The sequence below is a fragment of the Nerophis lumbriciformis genome, linkage group LG10 (genome assembly GCF_033978685.3).
Source record: "Nerophis lumbriciformis linkage group LG10, RoL_Nlum_v2.1, whole genome shotgun sequence".
NCBI classification, from domain to species: domain Eukaryota; kingdom Metazoa; phylum Chordata; class Actinopteri; order Syngnathiformes; family Syngnathidae; genus Nerophis; species Nerophis lumbriciformis.
Genome location: NC_084557.2, coordinates 46,810,893 through 46,835,364, shown reverse-complemented (window position 1 = coordinate 46,835,364; position 24,472 = coordinate 46,810,893). Strand labels below are relative to the sequence as shown.

Genomic DNA, 24,472 nt, shown 5'->3' with positions numbered 1-24,472 from the left:
TGTAAGATATTACAGCTTGTTGCTGAGATTTGATGACCTATATTGAGTAAAACATGCTTGAAACTAGAATATCAAGTGTTGCAAAGCTGTGTCATCAACACTCACAAGTATAAAACTACTTTTTTAAAGTCATCATCTCTACAAATTATGATTTTGACACAATTGTGTCTCATAATTAAAACAGATGACAGCCAAATGGACTTTGCTGTTTTATTTTCAATGAAACAATAGAAAATAGGTACTCATATAGTAGTACAGTTGGCACAGTACAGTAAACTGACAGTTAATATTTAAACATTTAACATTTCTAACAATTTTGAACAGAAATAGTTCATGCACATTCAGATACATTTTTCAAAATTACAATTAAACATTTTTTGGCCGGGGGCCGGGCTGTATATATGCGCACTAATTGACTGAAAGAGCACACACTTGGCGCGATGATGTCATGTTATCCATGGAAAAATGCATTTCTGGACAATATGATTTGCCTGAGCGGCTAGGAGACCCCGAGAGTAACAAGCGGTTGCCTTGTTGCCTTTCCATTAAGAACAATAAATTAGTTTTTAGTATAAGTTTGCTGGTTTCAAGAAATGTAATGCCGAGCGCATATCATTATGTCAAGATAATGGCACTAGCATTTGCTTCATTTAAGAATATTTTTCAACATATTGAGCAAAAAGGTCTTCTTTTTTTTCTACCAAGAAAAGTGCACTTGTTATTAGTGAGAATATACTTATTTTAAGGTATTTTTGGGTCCCTTGAGGTTAGCTAATTTTACTCGTTTTAGAAAGTCTTGACAAGCCAAATTTTCTTGTTCTATTGGCAGATAATTTTGGCTTAGTTCAAATAAAATACCCCTCATTTTTGCATTTTTTTTTCTTGTTTTTGAACACTGACTTTTTGCAGTGTGGAGTATTGTTTGCTGTTTCCTGGTTTCTGGTTCTTGTTTGCTGTATGCTGTTAGTTATTTCCAATTTGCCTGTTTCCTGGTTCCTGATTCCTGTTTTTCTGCATTTTATTTATGACATTAAAAGTCATGTTTTCCTGCAACAAGCCTGCCATCTCTGCATCTTCGGGTTTGCCACCAGCAGTTCCTGAGAAGCAAACGTTTGGGAACTGAGGAGACCAATTTTTGAAGCTTTGTTTGGTGGAATTATTTCCCATTCTTGCTTGATGTTCAACAATCCGGGGGTCTCTGTTGTGGTATTTTAGGCTTCATAATGCGCCACACATTTTCAATGGGAGACAGGTCTGGACTACAGGCAGACTAGTCTAGTACCCGTACTCTTTTACTATGAAGCCACGCTGTTGTAAGACGTGGCTTGGCATTGTCTTGCTGAAATAAGCAGGGGCGTCCATGATAATGTTGCTTGGATGGCAACATATGTTGCTCCAAAACCTGTATGTACCTTTCAGCATTAATGGTGCCTTCACAGATGTGTAAGTTACCCATGTCTTGGGCACTAATACACCCCCATACCATCACACATGCTGGCTTTTACACTTTGCACCTATAACAATCCGGATGGTTTTCCAGTTCGAACTTTAAGTCTCTTGTCTTTGCAGTCTATTCAATTGAATATAGGTTAAATAGGATTTGCAAATTAGTATTCTGTGTTTATTTACGATTTACACAACGTCCCAACTTCACTGGTTTTGGGTTTTGTAAATGATATTAGTTGTAGTCATGATATCTACTTATAGTCATGAGACTGCTATACATATAAAGTAGTGATTGAACACAATGTAGATCACTCAAAAAGCCAAGAAAATGTGTGCTTGCTTTACAAATAAATACCTTAAGTTACATTTCTTACATTGGAGCGATATGGCTCAGATGGCGGAGCGGCCATGCTTGAGGGTTCCAGGTTCGATTCCAGCTTCCGCCATCCTAGTAACGACCGTTGTGTCTTTGGGCAAGACAGTGTCGCTCACACCTGTGCATGAATGTGAATGAACATTTGGTCGGAGGGGGCGTAGGCACAAATTGGCAGCCATGCTTACACCAGTCTACCCCAGGGCAGCTGTGGCTACCAATGTTGCTTACCACCATAAAGGTGTGAATGTGGCGTGAATGAACGATGGGTCCTCACTGCTCTGTGAATCCTTTTGAGTGTCCAGAAAAGTGCTATGTGGATCTAATCCATTATTATTATTATTATTATTATTACCAATTAATAACTCAATAATAAAGGATACATTTGGAAAGGCTACACGGAGGTGAATATTGTCATTTACTGTAAATATACCACAACTATATTTAATATTCTAAAACACAGTTGTTATGGCTGCCTTCACAAGCTTGTAACAGAATATGTATACAAACCCTGTTTCCATATGAGTTGGGAAATTGTGTTAGATGTAAATATAAACGTTTGCAAATCATTTTCAACCCATATTCAATTGAATGCACTACAAAGACAACATATTTGATGTTAAAACTCATAAACTTTATTTTTTATTTTGCAAATAATAATTAACTTAGAATTTCATGGCTGCAACACGTGCCAAAGTAATTAGGAAAGGGCATGTTCACCACTGTGTTACATCACCTTTTCTTTTAACAACACTCAATAAACGATTGGGAACTGAGGAAACTAATTGTTGAAGCTTTGAAAGTGGAATTCTTTCCCATTCTTGTTTTATGTATGTCATGTCTGTGTGATCATGTTTTTGTTTTGGTCATGTTCGGTTTTGTTTTTGGACTTTTTGTGCACTTTTGTTTTGTCACCATAACAACCATTAGTTTTCACCTGTCACGTCACGCACCTGTTTCACGTTTTGAGTCACGCACCTGTTTTCGTTAATCATGTCTGTAGTATTTAAGTTCATTGTTTTCAGTTTGTCTTTCTGGTGACATCCCACATTTATGCTTCTGCACATTCTCCACACACCCTTAAGACCCTTGCTGCTCTTTTTTCATGCCGGTTTCTCGTTCAAGTAAGTTTTCTTTATTCATGCCATAGTTTGCAAGTTTTGTTTAATTGTTCATAGTTTCTGCCTTTGTGCAAGTTTTGTGTTTATAGTCAAGTTTTGTACTTCCGCCCTTGTGCGCGCCTTTTGTTTGCTTCCTTTTTTTTTGTAGTTATAGTGTTTAAATAAATCATGTACTCCCCTTCACGCCACGTATGGTCCAAATCTTTTGCACCTCGGGAGAACAAACCACGTCACAATCCTAGTCGTGACAATGTAGAGCTTCAGTCGTTCAACAGTCCGGGGTCTCCGCTGTCGTATTTTACGCTTCATAATGCGCCACACATTTTCGATGGGAGACAGGTCTGGACTGCAGGCGAGCCAGGAAAGTACCCGCACTCTTTTTTTTTTAACGAAGCCACGCTGTTGTAACACGTGCTGAATGTGGCTTGGCATTGTCTTGCTGAAATAAGCAGGGGCGTCCATGAAAAAGACGACGCTTAGATGGCAGCATATGTTGTTCCAAAACCTGTATGTACCTTTCAGCATTAATGGTGCCTTCACAGATGTGTAAGTTACCCATGCCTTGGGCACTAATGCACCCCCATACCATCACACATGCTGGCTTTTGAACTTTGCGTCGATAACAGTCTGGATGGTTCGCTTCCCCTTTGGTCCGGATGACACGATGTCGAATATTTCCAAAAACAATTTGAAATGTGGACTCGTCAGACCACAGAACACTTTTCCACTTTGCATGAGTCCATCTTAGATGATCTCGGGCCCAGAGAAGCCGGCGGCGTTTCTGGGTGTTGTTGATAAATGGCTTTCGCTTTGCATAGTAGAGCTTTAACTTGCACTTACAGATGTAGCGACCAACTGTATTTAGTGACAGTGGTTTTCTGAAGTGTTCCTGAGCCCATGTGGTGATATCCTTTAGAGATTGATGTCGGTTTTTGATACAGTGCCGTCTGAGGGATGGAAGGTCACGGTCATTCAATGTTGGTTTCCGGCCATGCCGCTTACGTGGAGTGATTTCTCCAGATTCTCTGAACCTTTTGATGATATTATGGACCGTAGATGTTGAAATCCCTAAATTTCTTGCAATTGCACTTTGAGAAACGTTGTTCTTAAACTGTTTGACTATTTGCTCACGCAGTTGTGGACAAAGGGGTGTACCTCGCCCCATCCTTTCTTGTGAAAGACTGAGCGTTTTTTGGGAAGCTGTTTTTATACCCAATCATGGCACCCACCTGTTCCCAATTAGCCTGCACACCTGTGGGATGTTCTAAATAAGTGTTTGATGAGCATTCCTCAACTTTATCAGTATTTATTGCCACCTTTCCCAACTTCTTTGTCACGTGTTGCTGGCATCAAATTCTAAACGTAATGATTATTTGCAAAAAAATAAAAAATAAAATAAAATATGTTGTCTTTGTAGCATATTCAACTGAATATGGGTTGAAAATGATTTGCAAATCATTGTATTCCGTTTATATTTACATCTAACACAATTTCCCAACTCATATGGAAACGGGGTTTGTTTGAATATTGGGCTTGGCGTCGCTCGGATAGTAGAGCGGACGTGCCAGCAACTTAAGGGTTGCAGGTTCGATCCTAAATTCCGCCATCCTGATCACGGTTGTTGTGTCTTGGGCAAAACACTTCACCCACCTTGCTTCCAGTGGCACCTACACTGGTTTATGCACATTTCATCAAAAAGATAAGTACTTAATTTTCGCACTTTGTTTCCAGGCTAAAAAAATGCGCCAGATCTGGCCCTCGGTCCTGGTGTTAGAATAATATTTTGTAAGTTATCACAAAAAGGTTGTGTTACATTGAGTGTCTGGTGAGAAGACAAAAGCTGTCTTTGGAACCTACCAAGAGTAAGGCTCGTAAAACTCCACTGTGTAGGGGGGGGGAGCAAAATGAAGGTGTTCTGTTTTCTTTCATGTATGGAAATCAACAGAAAGATATTGTTCTAATCTAACCCAAGGACTTCAAAGCGGAGAGGAAGCAGGACCAGACTCCCTTTCAGGAGAACACTTCTTGAACCTCCTTTTTGAACTATTTTACGAACCTCTTTTTGAACTACTCTTCTTTTGAACTGTCCGGTAACCAAAGGCAACGCTGTTTACGACCCACTTCCCTCTGAAAGCAGCTGTGGTCGGAGAAAGTCAAATAAAGAAGGATGAGTACAATCCTGGGTATGACGTTAAAACTACATCCAGGCATGAGATGGGAGGTTGTGTGTGGGGTTAGTGAGTCCCAACTAACGTCTATAAAATGCACACAAAGAACCGTTTGCACCTTCTCTTGTGACTGGCGGGCGGTCAGCGCCATAAAGGTGAGCGGGTCCCTGGGTAATTGGGGCGCGGACAACCAACAGAACAGACTAAGTTCAACAGCCCAGTAAGGCAATTAGTCTAGGAGAAGGATCTCTGATATAAAATACCCCTTCCAACCCGCACCAAGCCAGCGTGGAAGGTGTAGGCTAATAACCAGCATGAAAAGTACACCAAGAAGACGGCCCCCAGTCCCCAGCAGTTCCAGAAGGAACAGTGCAGTGGCAGGGAGCATCTAGAGATCGTTCACTATGGCAGAAACATGCCGAGGCTTTCGTCCAGCAGTGGACTGACAACGGCTGATGATGATGAGTACAATCGTTCGCCAGAGCGTGCTGGAGATTGTACAAGAGTACAATGTCCCGGCGTCTCTCCTCAATTGAGTCCAAATTGAATTCTGTCTCTGTTTGATTCTTTGCTTCTTGTCTTGTTTAATAGATGTCATCAGTGTTTGAACCTGACACCTGGAGTTTGACACTTGTGTCCACAAAACAAAACAACTTAATAAGAACGTTAACAAAAATCTGTTTACCTATGTGCACAGGTGCTGCAAAGCTGTGGGAGTCCGGAGCTGGCGCGTTCTATTATCTCCCCCCACCTCTCCAAAGATGCTGTGGACTTCCTGCATGGTCACCTGACCCCTAAAGAGGCCACCATCTTCGAGCTTCTTGGGGAAGGATGGACCAAACCAAGGTTCTTAGTCACTACTCTGCATATTTTATGAAGAGTCACACCAAGGGCCTGCGCTACTAAGATCCAAATAAAATGTGGAAACTATAACATTGCATACACTATTAGTGGAGGTGTTGTGCGGGAAATTGTGTTAGATGTAAATATAGACAGAATAAAATGATTTTCAAATCCTTTTCAACCCATATTCAATTGAATGCACTACAAAGACAAGATATTTGATGTTCAAACTCATAAACTTAATTTTTTTTTTGCAAATAATAATTAACTTAGAAATTCATGGCTGCAACACGTGCCAAAGTAGTTGGGAAAGAGCATGTTCACCACTGTGTTACATGGCCTTTCCTTTTAACAACACTCAATAAACGATTGGGAACTGAGGAAACTAATTGTTGAAGCTTTGAAAGAGGAATTCTTTCCCATTCTTGTTTTATGTAGAGCTTCAGTCGTTCAACAGTCCGGGGTCTCCGCTGTCGTATTTTACGCTTCATAATGCGCCACACATTTTCGATGGGAGACAGGTCTGGACTGAAGGCGGGCCAGGAAAGTACCCGCACTCTTTTTTTTACGATGCCACGCTGTTGTAACATCTGTCACTCCTAATCGCTAAATCCCATGAAATCTTATACGTCTAGTCTCTTACGTGAATGAGATAAATAATATTATTTGATATTTTACGCTAATGTGTACGAGAGTACGGGGTATCGGACTGTCTGATTGTGGCAGTCCGCTCCCTGTATGATCAGTGCCAGAGCTCGGTCCGCATTGCCGGTAGTAAGTCGGACACATTTCCAGTGAGGGTTGGACTCCGCCAAGGCTGCCCTTTGTCACCGATTCTGTTCATAACTTTTATGGACAGAATTTCTAGGCGCAGTCAAGGCGTTGAGGGGATCCGGTTTGGTGGCTGCAGGATTAGGTCTCTGCTTTTTGCAGATGATGTGGTCCTGATGGCTTCATCTGGCCAGGATCTTCAGCTCTCACTGGATCGGTTCGCAGCCGAGTGTGAAGCGACTGGGATGAGAATCAGCACCTCCAAGTCCGAGTCCATGGTTCTCGCCCGGAAAAGGGTGGAGTGCCATCTCCGGGTTGGGGAGGAGATCTTGCCCCAAGTGGAGGAGTTCAAGTACCTCGGAGTCTTGTTCACGAGTGAGGGAAGAGTGAATCGTGAGATCAACAGGCGGATCGGTGCGGCGTCTTCAGTAATGCGGACGCTGTATCGATCCGTTGTGGTGAAGAAGGAGCTGAGCCGGAAGGCAAAGCTCTCAATTTACCGGTCGATCTACGTTCCCATCCTCACCTATGGTCATGAGCTTTGGGTTATGACCGAAAGGACAAGATCACGGGTACAAGCGGCCGAAATGAGTTTCCTCCGCCGGGTGGCGGGTCTCTCCCTTAGAGATAGGGTGAGCAGCTCTGCCATCCGGGAGGAGCTCAAAGTAAAGCCGCTGCTCCTCCACATGGAGAGGAGCCAGATGAGGTGGTTCGGGCATCTGGTCAGGATGTCCGACCGGTAGGAGGCCGCGGGGAAGACCCAGGACACGTTGGGAAGACTATGTCTCCCGGCTGGCCTGGGAACGCCTCTGGATCTCACAGGAAGAGCTGGACGAAGTGGCTGGGGAGAGGGAAGTCTGGGCTTCCCTGCTTAGGCTGCTGCCCCCGCGACCCGACCTCGGATAAGCGGAAGAAGATGGATGGATGGATGGACGCTAATGTGTTAATCATTTCACACATAAGTCGCTCCTGAGTATAAGTCGTACCCCCCGGCCAAACTATGACAAAAACTGTGACTTATAGTCCGAAAAATACGGTACTGTCTTACATTTCTTTTGACCCAAACCAAAAAGCACTCTTTCACCTGAAGGTGTATTTGAAAATCTCCACTCTGGCCTGACTTTTTCCAAAAGGACAAAAACATGCATGTTTGTATTTGTGTGAACATGACCTTCAAGTAAACTCTGTCGCCTAATGTCCGTCTGCTGTTGTCCAGAGCTGAATGGCCGAGGGACCAGTGTGCTCCTCCTTACTATCCAAAGTTCCGCAATGGCTGGGAGCCTCCAGCGGAGCTCTTCAACACGGCCCCGTGGGAAACAGAGGGTCCCAACGGGCCCCTGGCTTCCCCCATCAGCCCTGATTACAGGAAGCACTCCTCTGATGATGTAAGAGTTGGATAAAAAAAGTGATTATGGAGCATACTTGCCAACCTTGAGACCTCCGATTTCGGGAGGTGGGGGGTGGGGGTGGGGGGCGTGGTCGGGGGTGGGGCGAGGGGCGCGGTTGGGGGCGTGGTTAAGATATATATATATATATATATAAGAAATACTTGACTTTCAGTGAATTCTAGCTATATATATATATATATATATATTTTATTACACACATATATATATATATATATATATATATATATATATATATATATATATATATATATATATATATAAATAAAAGAAATACTTGAATTTCAGTGATCATTTATTTACACATATACACACACATAACACTCGTCTACTCATTGTTGAGTTAAGGGTTGAATTGTCCATCCTTGTTCTATTTTCTGTCACTATTTCAGAACACACACATTATACAAATATACATTATAAAATCAATAAGAAAACGGGAGCTCTAATTTGGGAGTCTGAATTAGGATCAGAAGTTCCTATATAAACATTGCGCACTCACGTCGCCATTTTGTATTGATTACTGCAGCTGTGCACTGGATGCATTCACAAATACAAACTACAACTCACAAACACTTTAGAGTTAGGCTCCACCATCAGAATGTGTACTTAAACTTATAAAGATCACATGGATATTATTCAGTGAGTTGATTCACCAAAACTAACCTGTTATACAGGAGGAAAAAGCACACAGGACGTTTCAATTGTTCACAGACTGGTCGCGCTCATCAGAATGACAAGACACTTCCGGTCTGCAGGTGATAGCATTCAATTGGGAAGAAACGCCCTTCTGCCCCTTACTGACCAATGTGAATACTGATAAATGTGGAATGACAGCTCCAAAAACGAATTCAAACCACAAAATAAAATAAATAAATCAACACAAAAATGTGACACATTATGGGTGGGTCACATATGCATGTACAGTATATGGCAGTATTGTCCTGTTTAAAAGTGTCACAACATTGCTGTTTACGGCAGACGAACTGCTTTACATAGACGAAAACTTGACTGCAGTTGTTGGGTGTTGTTGCCGCGCTGGGAGGACGTTAATGAAACTGCCTAACAATAAACCCATATAAGAAACCAAGAACTCGCCCTCGTTCATTAGCTGTTTATATTGTGAGAAAGTGGACGTGTGAACAGGCTGTCAACACGTCACTCAGGTCCGCATGGAGCTGAAGGGGGCGTGGCCTCCAGCTCCGCCTGAATTTCGGGAGATTTTCGGGAGAAAATTTGTCCCGGGAGGTTTTCGGGAGAGGCGCTGAATTTCGGGAGTCTCCCGGAAAATCCGGGAGGGTTGGCAAGTATGTTATGGAGGAATGCATGGAATGGAAAAACAAGTTTAAAAATCCAAAAGTGTTAACAATGTATCTGGTTTTGCAGTTTTATGGAACCCAGTCCTCCAATGGGTGAGGAATAAAGTCCTTCGCACTTAACCGAAACCAACATAAAAGGACTAACGTGTATATTATCCCTCGACAGGTCTTACAATGGGATGCCTATGCCTCCAACCCGGAAATATGCCAAAATCCGTTACCACTTTGTGGCACGGAATGCCAACGAGCTGTCAGTACTGCAGGACGAAATTCTAGAGGTAACAATAGTGACTCTTTGATGTTAGAACCACTGTAAAGGTATGATTTCTGTCAGGCAGCATAGGTCAATTGTGTCTCTCACAGGTGATAGAGGACGACAAACAGTGGTGGAAACTACGGAATCGTAGTGGCCAGGCAGGCTACGTCCCTTATAACATCCTGGATGTTGTCAAGATAGAAGATCCTGATGGCATTTACAGCCCGGTAACTAACAGCACACACTTGAACCTGTATTAGCATCTATGTTTTATTTTCTCATAAATATTTTACTACCGTATTAACCGGACCATAGGGCGCACTGCTGATGAATGGTATATTATTTATCTTTTTTCATATACAAGGCGCACCAGATTATAGGGCTCATTAAAGCGGTCATATTTTATTTTTATTTTTTTTTAATGTAAAACACTTTCTTGTGGTCTACATCAGTGGTCCCCAACACCGGGCCGCGGACCGATTGGTAAATAAAAAACATAAAAAAAATAAAAATATTATTATTAATTTTTTTTTTCATTAAATCAACATAAAAAACACAATATACACATTATATATCAATATAGATCAATACAGTCTGCAGGGATACAGTCCGTAAGCACACATGATTGTATCCTGTGTGATTGGACAAGGAACAAGGAAATATATTTTTTTTAATTGCCTGGGTCACTAAACAATAAATGGAGGTGCAATTTGAAGTCTTTTATAACATTGCATGCATGACCTACGCATGAACTTTTAAAGGTTGAACTTGTTTAAAAAAAACAAACTAACATGACAAATTATGAAAGTTAAGATAAAATAAATATAAGTCAATGTATTTTTGAGGAGCTTTGCAAGTGATCAGTCAAGTGTATCAATGATTCTTCTGTATTGTCTTATCTTTGGGCTATTCGCAGTTGTCAGGTCTTTTGATCATGTTTTGTTTGGCTATGTTCTGTTGGTTTTTGGACTCTTTTAGTTCCTGTTTTCACTCCCTTGCTTTGTCACCATGACGACCATTATTTTCACCTGTTTCACGTGTTGGACTCATGCACTTGTTTTCAATCACCACATGACTATTTAAGCCTGTCATTTTTTGTTGGTCGTCCTGGCGACATTACCCATGTTACCCTTGCTATGTGCTTTGTGAAACTACTCAGTGGCCTTGGGGTTAGAGTGTCCGCCCTGAGATCGGTAGGTTGTGGGTTCAAACCCCGGCCGAGTCATACCAAAGACTATAAAAATGGGACCCATTACCTCCCTGCTTGGCACTCAGTATCAAGGGTTGGAATTGGGGGTTAAATCACCAAAAATGATTCCCGGGCGCGGCCACCGCTGCTGCCCACTGCTCCCCTCATCTCCCAGGGGGTGATCAAGGGTGATGGGTTAAATGCAGAGAATAATTTCGCCACACCTAGTGTGTGTGTGACAATCATTGGTACTTTAACTTTAACTTTAACTTGACTTGGAGAAGGCATTCGACCGTGTCCCTCGGGAAGTCCTGTGGGGAGTGCTCAGAGAGTATGGGGTATCGGACTGTCTGATTTTGGCTGTCCGCTCCCTGTATGATCAGTGTCAGAGCTTGGTCCGCATTGCCGGCAGTAAGTCGGACACGTTTCCAGTGAGGGTTGGACTCCGCCAAGACTGCCCTTTGTCACCCATTCTGTTCATAACTTTTATGGACAGAATTTCTAGGCGCAGTCAAGGCGTTGAGGGGATCTGGTTTAATGGCTGCAGGATTAGGTCTCTGCTTTTTGCAGATTATGTGGTCCTGATGGCTTCATCTGGCCAGGATCTTCAGCTCTCGCTGGATCGGTTCGCAGCCGAGTGTGAAGCGACTGGGATGAAAATCAGCACCTCCAAGTCCGAGTCCATGGTTCTTGCCCGGAAAAGGGTGGAATGCCATCTTCGGGTTGGGGGGGAGACCCTGCCCCAAGTGGAGGAGTTCAAGTACCTCGGAGTCTTGTTCACGAGTGAGGGAAGAGTGGATCGTGAGATCGACAGGCGGTTCGGTGCGGCATCTTCAGTAATGCGGACGCTGTATCGATCCGTTGTGGTGAAGAAGGAGCTGAGCCGGAAGGCAAAGCTCTCAATTTACCGGTCGATCTACGTTCCCATCCTCACCTATGGTCATGAGCTTTGGGTTATGACCGAAAGGACAAGATCACGGGTACAAGCGGCCGAAATGAGTTTCCTCCGCCGGGTGGCAGGGCTCTCCCTTAGAGATAGGGTGAGAAAATCTGTCATTCGGGGGGAGCTCAAAGTAAAGCCGCTGCTCCTCCACATCGAGAGGAGCCAGATGAGGTGGTTCGGGCATCTGGTCAGGATGCCACCCGATCGCCTCCCTCGGGAGGTGTTTAGGGCACGTCCGACCGGTAGGAGGCCACGGGGAAGACCCAGGACACGTTGGGAAGACTATGTCTCCCAGCTGGCCTGGGAACGCCTCGGGATCCCCCCGAAGGAGCTGGACGAAGTGGCTGGGGAGAGGGAAGTCTGGGCTTCCCTGCTTAGGCTGCTTCCCCCGCGACCCGACCTCGGATAAGCGGAAGAAGATGGATGGATGGATGGACCCTTGCTACCCCTGACACTCTGTTTCATGATTAGTTCACGCTGCTTGTTTCATGCAATTTCATAGTCCATTCTGCCCTGCTCACGTCACCGCAAGTAAGTTTTTGTTTATTAATGCCACAGTTAGTGTCTTTTGTTTCATGTCCATAGTTTACGTCTTAGTGTTAGTTTTGTTCCCTTAGCCAAGTTTGTGTCTCCGCCTTGTGCGCGCCTTTTGTTTATACTTTTTATAGTAAGAATTAAATCATGTATTTACCTTCACGCCATGTCCGGTCCAGTTCTTTTGCATCTCGGGAAAACAATCCACGCAGTAAACTGCACCAAAGTCCGAGTCTTGACAGCAGTGACGTCTTGCTGCAGGGGGAAACAAGCCAGCGTGTCCTGGGTTCATTTTCTCTCGCGTATTTGCGTCCATGATTGATAGTTTACCTTGGCCATGGACATACACATGAGTTGTGTTGTATTGAGGAATTGTACTATTTTTGAAAGCAATTATTTAAACAATAATTCGCCAAGGACTTTAAATCTACTGATTACCTGAACTAATCAAAAACTACACTTTAAAAATTAAAATAACTTTTATCCAGCTACATTGAAATCTGAAGCTATCCTTTTCGTCTTAGCTTTGGATATGGGTGACATATTTGGTGGTTACATTGCCGTAGCAAAATAAGCCTCATGCTCATAATTTCGCTCATAATCGCTAGCCTATAATTTTTGCTACATTTTGAATGCACATACATTATCATTTTTATAATAAAAAAAGCAACTTTCAACTCTTTCATCATTCCATTTGTTCGAACAGGAATCGCAATTGACCTCAACTCAATGCTTTTCAATTATTTTTTGTCATGCCCTCCCTTGAGGACATAATTTTTTTCACGCCCTCACTAAATTGAAATACGATTGAGAACCTGATCAAATTAATTTATTTATCCGTACAAATCACTCAGAGTTGCTGGCACCAGCATCAACATACCACCTAGCCGAAGACTTTTGTATTATTTTCTCACGCCCCCCCTTATCATACCTACCCCACTTTATAAGAACTACTGGTCTAATGATTCAAAAACTTTAAAGGATACTGCATTTCATATATGCAAGCATGTTTTAGCACTATCAATGCACAAGACCCCCCCACCACAAAACAGACTTCTACTACATGATAAAGCTGTTTAATGCAACAAAGAAATGCTTGAGTTTGAGTGTCCCATTGATCTTAGGAGCTATGTTGTCTGGGGGTTTCTATGCCCCCTGGTAGGGTATCCCAAGACACACAGGTCCTAGGTGAGGGACCAGACAAAGAGCAGCTCGAAGACCTCTATGAAACGATAAAATTAAGGAGCCAGATCTCTCTCGCCCGGATGCCGGTCACTGGAGGCCCCCCTCTGGAGCTAGGCCTGAATACAGGGCTAGATGGCGAGCCCTGTAGACCCAAAGAGGAAAAGTGGGTCCCACCTCCAATGGGCTTACCACTCATAGGAGGGGGAAAAGAGGTTGCAATGTGGGCTGGGCGGAAGCTGAAGACAGGGCCCATGGCGGTCCAATCCTCGGCTACAGAAGCTAGCTCTTGGGACGTTAAACGTCACCTCACGGGAGGGGAAAGTAGCATGAGCTGGTGCGCAAGGTGGATAAGTTCCGGCTGGTCTAGTCGTACTCACTTCGACGCACACCAAAGGCTCTGAAACCAGTCCTTTCGAGAGGGGCTGGACTCTCTTCCACCCTGGCGTTGCAGGCAGTGAGAGGCAACGGGGCCGGGGTGGCATTACTTGTTGCCCCGCAGCTCAGAGCCTGTACGTTGGAGTTTAACCCGGTGAACGAGAGGGTAGCCTCCCTTCGTCTGCGATTGCGGGGACAGTTCCAGACTGTTGTTTGTGTTTATGCACCAAACTGTAGTTCAGAGTACTTGCCTTTTTTTGATTCACGAGAGAGAGAAACTTTCACAAAGGTCAGGAAACCTCTTGAATCATCACCTATTATTTGTTATAAGTTCACCTCTGCACAAAATGAAACCAACACCTGTACGTCAATCATTTCCTGTTATGTTGTTAAATAAGGTTTTAAAAAATATAAGATAATGTCTTACATTTTCTTTTGACACGAACCAAAACTCTACCTTTCACCTTAACACCAGGTTAACCCTTGGATGCACAACCTACTAATACGTACACTCTTCCAGGAGTGGGGTCAAAACTTATCCCAATTTTTATCAATGCGTTTCTGCAATTGCTGGGTTGTTATTCTTCAAAATCTTTAAAACAGTGGTTCTTAACCTGGGTTCGATCGAACCGTAGGGGTTCGGTGAGTCGGCCTCAGGGGTTCGGCAGAGTCTACGCCGCTGAGGTCAAGACACACCCGACTCATCGTGTAAATAAAAACTTCTCCCTATCAGCGTAATACCCCCAAACAATGTACCTTTGCGTCGGATGAAAAGAGCACAGCTCCCTCCCCCCATTCTCAGCACATTCTACAGAGGCACTATAGAAAGCCTACTGACCAACTGCATCTCTGTCTGGACTGGAGCCTGAAGTGCCTCAGACTGGAAGTCTCTCCAGAGAGTGGTGAGGAGGGCGGAAAAGATCATCAGGACTCCTCTTCCTCCTATCCAGGAGATCACAAAAAGCCGCTGCCTGACCAGGGCTCAGAAAATCTGTCGAGACTCCTCCCACCCCCACCAAGGACTGTTTTCACTGCTGGACTCTAGAAAGAGGTTCCGCAGCCTCCGTAGCAGAACCTCCAGGTTCTGTAACAGCTTCTTCCCTCAGGCCGTAAGACTCTTGAATGCATCATAATAATCCCCTTAATTCCCCCCAAAAATGGATTAACTCGCTGGAATATAAAGACAATATAACATACATCCATAAACGTGGATGCATATGCAAAAGTGCAATATATTTATCTGTACAGTAATCTATTTATTTATATCTGCACCTTATTGCTCTTTTATCCTGCACTACAACGAGCTAATGCAACGGAATTCCATTCTTATCCGTTCTGTAAAATTCAAATTTGAATGACAATAAAAGGAAGTCTAATCTAACTAACTAATTTTCCATCTGATTTGCAGGTGTGAAATTTGTTGTGAGTTCATGCACTGTGTTGGTTTTGTTCTTTGAACAAGGTGATGTTCATGCACGGTTAATTTTGTGCACCAGTAAAAAAAAACATTTAACTTTGTCTTGAATTTGAAAAAAAACCCAACATTTTATTTTTCACTAAAGAAGGGTTCGGTGAATGCGCATATGAAACTGGTGGGGTTCGGTACCTCCAACAAGGTTAAGAACCACTGCTTTAAAACAAAGATTTGGAATATTTTCATATCCCAGGTATTCCTCATAAAACATGTTTGTGACATGAAGTCATCCATCCATCCATCCATAAAACATTTTTGAATCATAATAACTTGCAAAATTCCGTGACCAAATGCCAGCTAGAAGTTAGATGTGTACATGGATTGAAGCATCCTAGAATAGACCACAAAGTACAATAGCTAAATGAACCAACAATATGTTGTGTTTTTGCAGCATAGCTACGGTGCATCATCCCCTGGTTCCCTCAGCCCAAGTGATAGCTTCAGCAAAGGTCGACACAAAGACAAAAGTGAGTCATTTCAAAAACTATTTTACTTTTACCAACAGACACTCATGTTTTTATTTGGTTTCAGTGATGGACGAGGTCAACAATGAGCTTCTGATGATGATCACCGCTAACAAAAGCCAGCCACCCACGAGGAAGTTTCGTGTGGAGCGATCGGCCCCCAGTAACGTGCCTCTCTCCCACAACTCCAGTCCAGAGCAAGTCAAGACATGGCTCAGCGCGAAGGGATTCTCCGAGCGGTAAGTCATCCACAGCAATAGACCAAGTAGGGATACCACTATTAGTTTGGAGTGACTTTTACCTTCTTGATGGTTCTGTCAACAAACAGCACAGCGGAATGTTTGGGGATCCTGACTGGAGCTCAGCTCTTTTCTCTCAACAAAGAAGAGCTGAAGGCGGTGTGCGGAGACGAAGGCGGTCGTGTCTACTGTCAAATAACTGTCCAGAAGACACAAATAGAGGTCAGTCTTTGTAATCCGGGTCAGGCCTTCTTGAAAAAAATATAAATATACACCACCTATCCAATTAAAAGCTGTATCAACAAAAACAGTCTATACAAAGTAGTGTTTTGATAGACACTGAAATTCAACAGTACTGTGTTTATAGTTGTAGTTTACAGTACCCTCCCATGTCGCTCAATAAGGCAACCAGAAGACTAAAGCAGTCCGGTGTTCTGCTGAGAAAACATTTCTCTCATCTTAAAAAGTAATGGAACATTACATAACACAACGCTTTACCCTGGGACACAATGTTCTCTTCACATGTACGCTCTTACCTTTTACATCAATGAGATGTCTGTGTGTCTGTGAATGCACTTAGCGCGAGTGTGAGTAGAGTACTGGAAATTGAACAAGTGGCGATCAATAACATGCTACATTTCACTGTTGGTAATGATAATGGTTAAAAGGGAATCAATTACAATTAAAGCTGCAAGCAGCGATGGACGGGACCGACTTTGAGGGCTCATAAAATCCAAACCGGAGCAGTAATTAAAACTCTTTCATCAACTTTTAATCAGGGTTGGGGTTGGGGAGGAGATCTTGCCCCAAGTGGAGGAGTTCAAGTACCTCGGAGTCTTGTTCACGAGTGAGGGAAGAGTGGATCGTGAGATCGGCAGGCGGATCGGTGCGGCGTCTTCAGTAATGCGGACGCTGTATCGATCCGTTGTGGTGAAGAAGGAGCTGAGCCGGAAGGCAAAGCTCTCAATTTACCGGTCGATCTACGTTCCCATCCTCACCTATGGTCATGAGCTTTGGGTTATGACCGAAAGGACAAGATCACGGGTACAAGCGGCCGAAATAAGTTTCCTCCGCCGGGTGGCGGGGCTCTCCCTTAGAGATAGGGTGAGAAGCTCTGCCATCCGGGGGGAGCTCAAAGTAAAGCCGCTGCTCCTCCACATGGAGAGGAGCCAGATGAGGTGGTTCGGGCATCTGGTCAGGATGCCACCCGAGCGCCTCCCTAGGGAGGTGTTTAGGGCACGTCCGACCGGCAGGAGGCCGCGGGGAAGACCCAGGACACGTTGGGAAGACTATGTCTCCCGGCTGGCCTGGGAACGCCTCGGGGTCCCACGGGAAGAGCTGGACGAAGTGGCTGGGGAGAGGGAAGTCTGGGCTTCCCTGCTTAGGCTGCTGCCCCCGCGACCCAACCTCGGATAAGCGGAAGAAGATGGATGGATGGATGGATGGGTTCAATCTCTCTCCTGTGCTAATTTGAAGCCGACACGACAAACGCGCTCAGAGGAGATAATGTTTGAAAAAAGGTGACCATTTTTACACAACTTTTGTTTTGAAGGGGGAATTGCAAACTTCCTGTTGATTTTTGCTGGAGGTTTAGGGTGTATGAAATCTAGGTTTAAGTGATACCTACATAGAGGTTTTTGTTTCATGTCTCTACGACATTCCTACTGGGAGTTAGAGGCAGTTTTGTCTGTGTTTTCTTCCAAGGGGGTGCTAAAGCGCACTTTTGAGTTTTGGGGTTTGGTTTTTTGATTAGATCGCAATTTTCGCCAGTCCTGATGTGTGTGTCCAATTTGGTGAGTTTTCAAGCATGTTAATGGGGTCAAATTACAGCTCAATAATAAAACGCTAAAATTTCAATAGGGTCCTCGATCCCTAATTATTTTGGATTAATTCAAATTAGTTAATTGATTAAGATTCGTTAGAGAGGATTTGCTGAGGCTTTGAGGTGTGTGTCGAAGAGCCTCGCTGCCAGGCCGTACCGCCTGACTGCTTCAGACACGGTTAAGATTTTGCCGGGAGATTCGACAACACACATTTATCGCCTAACCTCCTTTGAAAATGTGGGCTTTTGAGAGGTGCGGTCAGTTCCTAATCTGGAGTGTCATGATTTGTTGGTGGTGAACCCCAAGATGCAGAGATGGCGGGCGTGTTGCAGGAAAACATGACTTTAATAGGATAACCGGAGACAGGATAACAGGAACCAAGAAACAGGAGACAGGATACCAGGATAACCGGAGACAGCAAACAATCCTCGAGCCCTGACTGGAGGGCGAGGCAGGCATAAATAGCAGCCAGCTGATTGACACCAGGTGTGGCCAGGCTGCCAATCAGCAGCAGGTGGGGGGAAACAGCGCTCAGGGAGACAAGCAGGAAATGGAACCAAAATAAGGAAATAAACACCAATCCAGGAAACACAACCCGACGTGAATGTGACAGATCGTCACACAGAGAATACACATACTTTTTAAAAACGCCAAAAATCAAAGAATAACAGCGCTTAATATTAATTTTGATGGCAAACTTAATCCTAGTCGTGTATCGCTCCGTCAGAAATTTTAAATAGCTGACTTAAATCGGGCTCTAAACAATCCACCGATAGCGTAATGGAATACACATCTGCCTTTTATGCCACACGACGTGGGATCGATTCTTGGTAACGTCAGACCCCGAATGTAAACAATACGTTTGATAAGGTAACACATGCTGTATTTATTCTCTTTTAAACAGCCACCAGAAATCAATAGCTGGATGATGGACACGTTGTGTCAAGAAAAAAAAAGTTTAAAATAAAAAATAAAAATGAACTTAAAGGGGAACATTATCACAATTTCAGAAGGGTTAAAACCATTAAAAATCAGTTCCCAGTGGCTTATTTTATTTTTCGAGGTTTTTTTCAAAATTTTACCCATCACGCAATATCCCTAAAAAAAGCTTCAAAGTGCCTGATTTTAACCATCGTTATATACACCCGTCCATTTTCCTGTGACGTCACATAGTGATGCCAACACAAACAAACATGGCGGAAAGAACAGCAAGCCATAGCGACATTAGCTCGGATTCAGACTCGGATTTCAGCGGCTTAAGCGATTCAACAGATTACGCATGTATTGAAACGGATGGTTGTAGTGTGGAGGCAGGTAGCGAAAACGAAATTGAAGAAGAAACTGAAGCTATTGAGCCATATCGGTTTGAACCGTATGCAAGCGAAACCGACGAAAACGACACGACAGCCAGCGACACGGGAGAAAGCGAGGACGAATTCGGCGATCGCCTTCTAACCAACGATTGGTATGTGTTTGTTTGGCATTAAAGGAAACTAACAACTATGAACTAGGTTTACAGCATATGAAATACATTTGGAAACAACATGCACTTTGAGAGTGCAGACAGCCCAATTTTCATCAATTAATATATTCTGTAGACATACCCTCATCCGCGCTCTTTTCCTTAAAGCTGATCTGTCCAGTTTTGGAGTTGATGTCAGCAGGCCAGGGAAGCTAGGGTCGATATTCTTCTCTTGATCATCTTCGGTGGCATAAGGGACGGTGTGAGCCAAGACATCCAGGGGGTTTAGCTCGGTCGTCTGCGGGAACAAACTGCCGCCATCGCTTGCCGTGCTACCGAGGTCCTTTGTCCCTGAATTGCTCACACACTCCGGCAGATTCAATGGGGGTCTGGCGGCAGATTTCTTTGACTTTATGGTTGGAAATGCATCTGCTTTGAGTGTCGCAGGATATCCACACATTCTTGCCATCTCTGTCGTAGCATAGCTTTCGTCGGTAAAGTGTGCGGAACAAACAACTGACCATTTCGTCGGCTTTCCCCACACCCTCGTATTTTGAACAAATTTCGTCCAATTTCTTGCCACTTTCGCATCTTTGGGCCACTGGTGCAACTTGAATCCGTTCCTAAGAAGTGTCCTGATTAGTGATTGCCAGCAGGTGAGTCTTCAAATAACAAACTGAGGGCAGGTGCTCAGGCCTGAAATAAAGTGGCTTGGAAATAAAGGCGGAGAGGAAGTAGAACTACAAACCCCGCTTCCATATGAGTTGGGAAATTGTGTTAGATGTAAATATAAACGGAATACAATGATTTGCAAATCATTTTCAACCCATATTCAATTGAATATGCTACAAAGACAACATATTTGATGTTCAAACTCATAAACTTTATTTATTTTTTTTTTGCAAAAAGTTCATGGCTGCAACACATGCCAAAGTAGTTGGCACGTGTTACATGGCCTTTCCTTTTAACAACACTCAGTAAACGTTTGGGAACTGAGGAGACACATTTTTGAAGCTTCTCAGATGGAATTCTTTCCCATTCTTGCTTGATGTACAGCTTAAGTTGTTCAACAGTCCAGGGGTCTCCGTTGTGCTATTTTAGGCTTCATAATGCGCCACACATTTTCAACCGGAGACAGGTCTGGACTACAGGCAGGCCAGTCTAGTACCCGCACTCTTTTACTATGAAGCCACGTTGATGTAACACGTGGCTTGGCATTGTCTTGCTGAAATAAGCAGGGGCGTCCATTGTAACGTTGCTTGGATGGCAACAAATGTTACTCCAAAACCTGTATGTACCTTTCAGCATTAATGGCCCCTTCACAGATGTGTAAGTTACCCATGTCTTGGGCACTAAAACACCCCCATACCATCACAGATGCTGGCTTTTCAACTTTGCGCCTATAACAATCCGGATGGTTCTTTTCCTCTTTGGTCCGGAGGACACGACATCCACAGTTTCCAAAAACAATTTGAAATGTGGACTCGTCAGACCACAGAACACTTTTCCACTTTGTATCAGTCCATCTTAGATGAGCTCAGGCCCAACAAAGCCGACGGCGTTTCTGGCTGTTGTTGATAAACGGTTTTCGCCGTGCATAGGAGAGTTTTAACTTGCACTTACAGATGTAGCGACCAACTGTTGTTACTGACAGTGGGTTTCTGAAGTGTTCCTGAGCCCATGTGGTGATATCCTTTACACACTGATGTCGCTTCTTGATGCAGTACACCCTGAGGGATCGAAGGTCACGGGCTTAGCTGCTTACGTGCAGTGATTTCTCCAGATTCTCTGAATCGTTTGATGATATTACGGACCGTAGATGGTGAAATCCCTAAATTCCTTGCAATAGCTGGTTGAGAAAGGTTTTTCTTAAACTGTTCAACAATTTGCTCACGCATTTGTTGACAAAGTGGTGACCCTCGCCCCATCCTTGTTTGTGAATGACTGAGCATTTCATGGAATCTACTTTTATACCCAATCATGGCACCCACCTGTTCCCAATTTGCCTGCTCACCTGTGGGATGTTCCAAATAAGTGTTTGATGAGCATTCCTCAACTTTATCAGTATTTATTGCCACCTTTCCCAACTTCTTTGTCACGTGTTGCTGGAATCAAATTCTAAAGTTAATGATTTACGCAAAAGTTTGAACATCAAATATGTTGTCTTTGTAGCATATTCAACTGAATATGCGTTGAAAATGATTTGCAAATCATTCTATTCCGTTTATATTTACATCTAACACAATTTCCCAACTCATATGGAAACGGGTTTTGGAAAAATAAAAGCACTAGTCAGGAAATAACACATGATACTGGACAATAGGGGTCAGTGTATAGTGTATTGTACTGTGTCCGGACTCAAATTCATAGTGTAGACACTACAGATGCGCGGTTTGCGGACACAACCGCGGAGTCCGCGGATTATCCGCGGGTCGGGCGGTTGAAATAAAAAAAAAATAGATTGTATCCGCGGGTCGGGTCGGGCGGTTGAAATAAAAAAAAAAAAAATTTTAAATAGATTCAGGCGGGTGGCAGTTAAACCAATTCGAAAATATATATACATAGTTAAATGTTGTTACCCACATACGAAAAACGAGCAGGCACCTGCAGCATATGCCACAACAGAAGAAGAAAAAAAAAAGAGATGGACACTTTTACGGAGCGGAGAAGGGACGCCTCGCTATAGGGCCCCACCGGGAGCCGTAGCTGAGGTGATCCGCGAGAAGGGCCCGACGCACGTCCAGGGTCACCACCGCGCACACTGCACCGACACCCCGCCTCGTCCGCCTTCGCCGCTGCAGGTAAGCAGCTTACCTGCCCGCCACCCCCGTGGCCGGGGGCTTGTAACAGAGGTCACTCCGCGCGCTCCGCCCGCGCAGCTTACCTGCCCGCCACCCCCGTTGCCGGGGGCTCGTAACAGGGGTCACTCCGCGCGCTCCGCCCGCACAGCTTACCTGCCCGCCACCCCCGTGGCCGGGGGCTCGTAACAGGGGTCACTCCGCGCGCTCCGCCCGCGCAGCTTACCTGCCCGCCACCCCCGTTGCCGGGGGCTCGTAACAGGGGTCACTCCGCGCGCTCCGCCCGCGCAGCTTACCTGCCCGCCCCCCCCGTTGCCGGGGGCTCGTAACAGGGGTCACTCCGCGCGCTCCGCCCGCACAGCTTACCTGCCCGCCACCCCCTTTGCCGGGGGCGCGTAACAGGGGTCACTCCGCGCGCAGTGCGCTCACGAAAGGGGTGGGGCTCACCCTGGTGAGCCGAGTGGGCCACTTTTGGTAAGCAGAACTGGCGCTGCGGGATGAACCGAACGCCGGGTTAAGGCGCCCGATGCCGACGCTCATCAGACCCCAGAAAAGGTGTTGGTTGATATAGACAGCAGGACGGTGGCCATGGAAGTGGGAACCCGCTAAGGAGTGTGTAACAACCCACCTGCCGAATCAACTAGCCCTGAAAATGGATGGCGCTGGAGCGTCGGGCCCATACCCGGCTGTTGCCGGCAGCGAGAGTAGGATGGCCGCCGCGGTGCGCGCTGAAGCCTCGGGCGCGAGCCCGGGTGGAGCCGCCGCGGGTGCGAGGGACATCGCACCACCACGTGCTTGGAGGTGCGCTCAGCGCGGCTCCCAGATGATTGCGCACTGGTGTGCGTCTGGGCCGTGACAGCGTGGCACGCATTATGTCTCTGCTGCATTGGATCAGTCTCCTTTCTTTAACAGGCAAAAGCTTTATAACCTCACTAATGCCTTGCATCGTCTATATTAGATATATAACAACGGGCGGGTGCAGTTCTGATTAAATGTTAGTTCGGGTGGATGCGGATGGTTGACGACTTTTGTGATGCGGTTGCGGATGAAATAATTGCCTATCCGCGCATCTCTAGTAGACACACACTGCGATTAAAGATATTGTCAATGAATATTTAGCCTACTGGGAGAGGAACTCACGACTGTGTTTTGAGGAGCAAAATTGTAACAACTCTTGGAGATATGATCATTTGGCTCATGGTTTTCGTAAGTATTTTCGCAGTAACATTGCTTAACTCTTTGCAGAAGTCCAACGGCGAAACGGAGCTTCAGGAGATCATGAAACGCAGACAGGAGCGAATCAGCTCAAGCGGCGCAGAGTGAAGCTTCTCAACAACACCCGTATAATTTCACAATCAATCTGCTGTTAATTCTGACCTACATAGCGGACCACATCCACAGGTTGTACACATTTTTAATGTATATTTATTACATATCGCCCACTCTGTATGTATTCAAACTGATTTGTTTACCTAATGTTTTGACTTGTGTGAATAAGTAAGTGTTGTACGTATAGTTGCGTGTGTGTGTGTGTGTGTGTGTGTGTGTGCGTACGTGACTGATGCTGTTTTTGTCAATATTGCAGCTGTTAAGTGAATGAGATTGTTGCCTAATTTGTGCCAGGATGTTAAACATGTTTCTGCTATGTAGCCAATCATTTGATATTAGTGTTTACAGTGGGAATACATGACGCTAACAGAAATATCATCATCCGATTGGGGATCCAATGTTTATATTCACACAAGTATATACTCACAGAGAAAACGTACAATCATTCTGAATGGAGTCTGTAAATTAGAGTCAAATGCTGGTGTTATTGGTATCGTGTTGTATTACTCAAGGAACGGAACAATCAGAGTACATTTTCACCAAGTCAAATATTTTTGGTACAATAAATGTATGATGCTGTAATCGAATGGACTGTACATATTGATGCAAAAAAAAAAAACTGATTAAAAGTTGGTAAATGTTTGATACCGATTTGTAGTCTTCTTGGGTCAATATCAGTATTTTTCCCTGGTTAAATAACACAGAAGGCGGACAAAATGCTGTTTTTGTTGTATATCAGACTAACAATCACAGCACGCATTTAGTGGTAATTGTTCAAAGTGAATTTTAAAACAGTTTTGAGCCTACCTTGTTTAATTGTTATCGATTTACAAACATGAATAAATGACTGTGGAGGGGGGGCGTGGTCAGCGCGCCTCTTGCGGGAAGGGAGATAGATATATAGGTCTTTATTGTCATTGCACAAGTACAACAAATTTGCGTTCAAAGAACTCC

At 44.4% G+C, this 24,472-nt stretch overlaps 1 protein-coding gene across 2 annotated transcripts in view; it reads left to right on the top strand.

Annotated features, from left to right (window-relative positions):
• The window catches only part of eps8l2 (EPS8 signaling adaptor L2), a 142,279-nt gene extending 118,114 nt beyond the window's left edge, over positions 1-24,165 (top strand). For both annotated transcript variants that reach the window (XM_061969527.2, XM_061969526.2), the window contains 9 exons: positions 5,806-5,954; positions 7,939-8,107; positions 9,515-9,540; positions 9,614-9,725; positions 9,811-9,930; positions 15,795-15,870; positions 15,935-16,106; positions 16,196-16,328; positions 23,435-24,165. In XM_061969527.2, the coding sequence (XP_061825511.1) occupies positions 5,806-5,954; positions 7,939-8,107; positions 9,515-9,540; positions 9,614-9,725; positions 9,811-9,930; positions 15,795-15,870; positions 15,935-16,106; positions 16,196-16,328; positions 23,435-23,512 (1,035 nt within the window). In that variant the 3' untranslated portion in view covers positions 23,513-24,165. The remainder of the gene's footprint in view (positions 1-5,805; positions 5,955-7,938; positions 8,108-9,514; positions 9,541-9,613; positions 9,726-9,810; positions 9,931-15,794; positions 15,871-15,934; positions 16,107-16,195; positions 16,329-23,434) is intronic.
• The last annotated feature ends 307 nt before the right edge of the window (positions 24,166-24,472 follow it).